Source organism: Salvia hispanica, chromosome 6 (assembly GCF_029641045.1).
Source record: "Salvia hispanica isolate PSC_SH4W2 chromosome 6, Shi_PSC_v1, whole genome shotgun sequence".
In the NCBI taxonomy this organism is placed as follows: Eukaryota; Viridiplantae; Streptophyta; class Magnoliopsida; order Lamiales; family Lamiaceae; genus Salvia; species Salvia hispanica.
Genome location: NC_142697.1, coordinates 37464419 through 37468666, shown reverse-complemented (window position 1 = coordinate 37468666; position 4248 = coordinate 37464419). Strand labels below are relative to the sequence as shown.

General features: G+C 34.0%; 1 protein-coding gene across 1 annotated transcript; it reads left to right on the top strand.

Annotated features, from left to right (window-relative positions):
- The first annotated feature begins 1019 nt into the window (after positions 1–1019).
- On the top strand, positions 1020–2655 carry LOC125208099 (two-component response regulator ARR4-like). The gene is made up of 5 exons (XM_048107655.2): positions 1020–1411; positions 1498–1574; positions 1658–1735; positions 1886–1956; positions 2335–2655. The coding sequence occupies exons 1-5, from the start codon at positions 1288–1290 to the stop codon at positions 2444–2446; spliced, it is 462 nt and encodes a 153-aa protein (XP_047963612.1). The 5' UTR covers positions 1020–1287; the 3' UTR covers positions 2447–2655.
- The last annotated feature ends 1593 nt before the right edge of the window (positions 2656–4248 follow it).

Below are 4248 nucleotides of genomic sequence, written 5' to 3'. Positions count from 1 at the left end.
ATTTGAAATTGATTATCCAATCTCTATTAGGATGCGTTGTTATATAATGTACGATAGTTGGTTAAAAATAGCATTGATAATTAGCTAGTAATTAATACAAAATCTTTAGATGCTATACACCAAATCTAAATCATCCAAGTATATCTCAGCACGCCAAATATCTATCTTGCAACAAATTAAGTTGATTATGAAAATAAAGTAGAGCTAGAAGTAGGGTGGTAACAAATTGGTTAACCTATTCCTAATTGATCCTCCATTATTTTATTTTCTTTACCCTATATGATAACAATATATAGTATTAAAAAACTGTCCCTTTTTGTGTTTTGATTGGTTATCGAATGTGTGGGCGGTATTGTTTATGCTAAAAAGAATAACTGCAAAGATATCATTTTTTAATTGATAACATTTAAGTTTCGGCATACATTTGTGAGTCTTGTGATATTCGACTAAAAGATATTTACAGAACTACAGTAGACTTAAATTTAAAGAATTAAGTCGGTGTATTAATTTCAAACTTGTGACTTTTCCCTCGAAATTTTTCCTTCAATTATTATATTACATTGAGTAACTTAGATAATTTTATTTTATAATATAGAGACGAATATATTAGTTAGAATCATTGATTTCAAAGGTAAATATTTTGAATATAGTACTTCCATAAATGCTAATTTAACATTGAAATTAACACAATACATTATAGTACATCGATCCACACACGTTTCATACTACGTACACAAAACAAACAATAAATCTCATAATCTTCTAGATATTGTACACTTTGATTTGAATAATGCAATCTCTTATTTCATATTTTAAAAATCGTGCATCTAATATAATTAACACAATTCATTGAAGAGGTATCAAATTAATCCGGTCACATTATTTTTGACACATTTAGTAATATATGTCGAGCGAATTAAATATTACTAAAACAATCCTAAAAAGATAGAGTTTAGACAAAAATCTGAAAAAAGTCTCTTGTGATATGGAAAATCGGATCAACCAAAGCCATAATAATGATTCCAGAATCTCAGCCGTATACTTTTCAATTTCATACACTACAAAAACAGATTTTCACAAGATTTTATTTTGAAATTTTCTTGCATAATATATACACACAAAATCTTCACTCTTTATATGTATTGACTCATACTTTTCCTTCATCCACTTCACGTTTTCTGTTTTGTTCTTTTCTTGTTCCAACTTCCAATACTTCTTATATAACGTGCAAATAAGCTTGAAGATTCTTTGCACATATTTTGGGTTTTGCAAATTTTATTTTCGAAAATGGCCCAAAATTGTGAGTTTTCATCATGTTTGGATTCAAAAGAAGTTCATGTTCTTGCCGTTGATGACAGTCTTGTTGATAGGAAAGTCATTGAAAGGTTGCTAAGAATCACTTCTTGCAAAGGTAAGATTAATAGAAAGAGTTTTCTTGAATAATTTTTATTCCTAAATTATGGTGATTTTTTTTAAATAATTTTGAGATTTTTACAGTGACGTCAGTTGATAGTGGGAGAAGAGCTTTGCAGTATTTAGGTCTACATGAAGAGGAAGGCTCTGCTAATTATAATGTAACTTGGAAAAAAATATGATTTGTTTTGTTAATGATTTTGTTTATGTGGGTGGTGTTGACTAATTTTATTTTGTTTTTTAGGAGATAAAAGTGGATCTGATTATTACAGACTATTGCATGCCTGGAATGACCGGCTTTGAGTTGCTGAAAAAGATAAAGGTTAGTTAATTAATTAATAAATTAAATTAATTTCTTTAACTTATTTATTATTATTGGCTCTATAGGTGGTCGGTGAGAGATTTATTTAATTTAATTGGTCCAATTATGTTTCAATTGAAACACGGGATAATGTATGCATTTTCCGAACAGGGTTCCTCCACTTTTAGAGAAACACCAGTAGTGATCATGTCATCAGAGAACGTTGTGGCTCGGATTGACAGGTAATTATCTCCCTAACTAAACTAGTTTAATTAGTGTAATTCTCAAAGTTGTTTAATTAGCTATTAAAAATTGTTTTGGATTTCTTTATTAAAAAAAAAAATACTCCAATGTGTCAAAATCACTGAATATGGGCGTCATATCCTTTTGGCAAAGTGTGAAAAGATTAATTAATTAATTAAAATGTTTGGTGCAACCATGGTCCATAAATTAGTAGGAAAACAACTTCCTCTCTTCTTTGCTTTAGGTCGTTTAAAATTGTTTTTCTCATTCATTTCTTATGTGACACCTTTGTATATAATCTAATCACATTTGTGAATTGGAAAAATGGTTTTCAATAAAGTACTAATTGATATATTTAATGTTAAATTTGTGTGTAGATGTTTGGAAGAGGGTGCCAAAGAGTTCATAGTGAAGCCTGTGAAACTATCCGACGTGGAACGACTCAAGAGCTCTATGTTTGGCCAAGCTCGAATTCAAGGATTAAATTGAAATCTTAATACAGATTTTTAGGAAAGTAAAGACATTTTTAGAAATGATTTTTATTTAATTCAAAATTTTAATTTCATATAGAATGTGTGCAATGTTAATTATAACTAGTATCACCCCACGTGCGATGCACAACCCATTTTCTTTTATTTAAAACTTATTTTATACTGTAAAATGATTTTATAAATTTATAAATATATCATTGTATGAAATTTGAAATCATAAATACATAAAATAAAAAATAATTATTAAAAAATATAAAATCAAGCAAAGAAAAAAAAGACACATATACCGAATGAGAAACAATATTATTATTTCAAGTTCTAAAAGCACAAATTTATACAATTGCAATTTATTGTACCAATAAAAACTCATATAACTAAATAAGTGTATAAACCAAAAACTGCACACAAATCACATATCATTTAAATCACTTTTAGATCTACACTACAAAAGATCAATCACAAGCACATGTCAATAAAAATAATGTATAAATATATATTAGAAGATAGCCAAATCTATCAAAATCATCAACAAAAATACAGCAAAATAGCATGGAATATACGAGCGATATCAATATGCATGCATTTAGCCGGAAAAAAAAAATTGGTTGCATACCCTAATAGTTTGTCCCGCATCGCCTACTTCCCGTGTAGCTGCTACCACCCATACCACGTCCAGGAAAGACAAATGAAAAAGAGTGCCACCAACCTAATATTCATACAAAGCACTACATGAAAAATTATACATTCTACACTTCACAATATGCGAACAGAGGTGAATCCATATCTCAATGCTTTCACCACTAACCTTTGTGATCAATGCCTCCGGGATAGCTACTAACACAATATGTGTTTCTTGGTCTTCAACAGAACCACACGGTTCATGACAACAGAAGGCAGTTGTTTTTGTCTTCTACTTCTAAGAGCAGCGTAAACAACACGATTGATGATCAACCATTAAGAGTAGCGGTATTAAAAGAAAAACTCTTTATAAGAGCATCTCTAATGGCGGACTTCCCGTCGCCCTTCGGAGAGGCTTTCGGGAAGTCTTCACGGGAAGGGCGCCATTGAGGCACGGAGGGGAGGACGCAGACGTCCGGTGAGGACACCGGAAGACCGCGACCGTCGCGGGAAGGCCAGGTGGAAGGGTGGGCGGACGTCTGCCATTGTGGCGAGGCGCGGACGTCCAACATTTTTATTTTTTTAAAAAAAACTCTATATATACAGCTCGTTGAACTTCATTACATTCGCACCACTTGTGTTAACAAGTTTCTCTCTCTAAATCTAAAGCCCAGTATGATGCAGCTCATGCCTGCCATTAGCGGGGGGGGGGGGGGGGGGGGGGGTAGCAAGGGCCCCCAAACACCTGTGGACAAGGTCTATCGCCTATATATGGGTTTATGGTCTAGTGATCCCCCCCCAGAGTACTCCTCTGAATACTCAGTTCACTGGCATCGAGGGCATCGACACTTTTTCTTTTGAGGAGTTGGGGCTATCTCCGATCAGGGAGACTCCAACTGAGGCAGGGACAGCGGCCGAGGAGGATGTGGAGGAGACGAGAAGGAGGACCGTCTGGTCCGTGGCGGAAAACGTCGCGCTTGAAAAGGCCTGGATCAGTGTAGTCGAGGATCCTTACATCGGGAATAACCAGCATAACGACAGAAAGTGGTTTCGCATTAGTCAAGGCTACCTCAAATGGAAACCAGCTAATGGGAAGCCTCACAGTCCGAGCAATGCCGGAAACAATGGGAGCGATTGATGCCTAAGCTTAGTCGATTTGCCGACCTCTACCAAAACAACCTC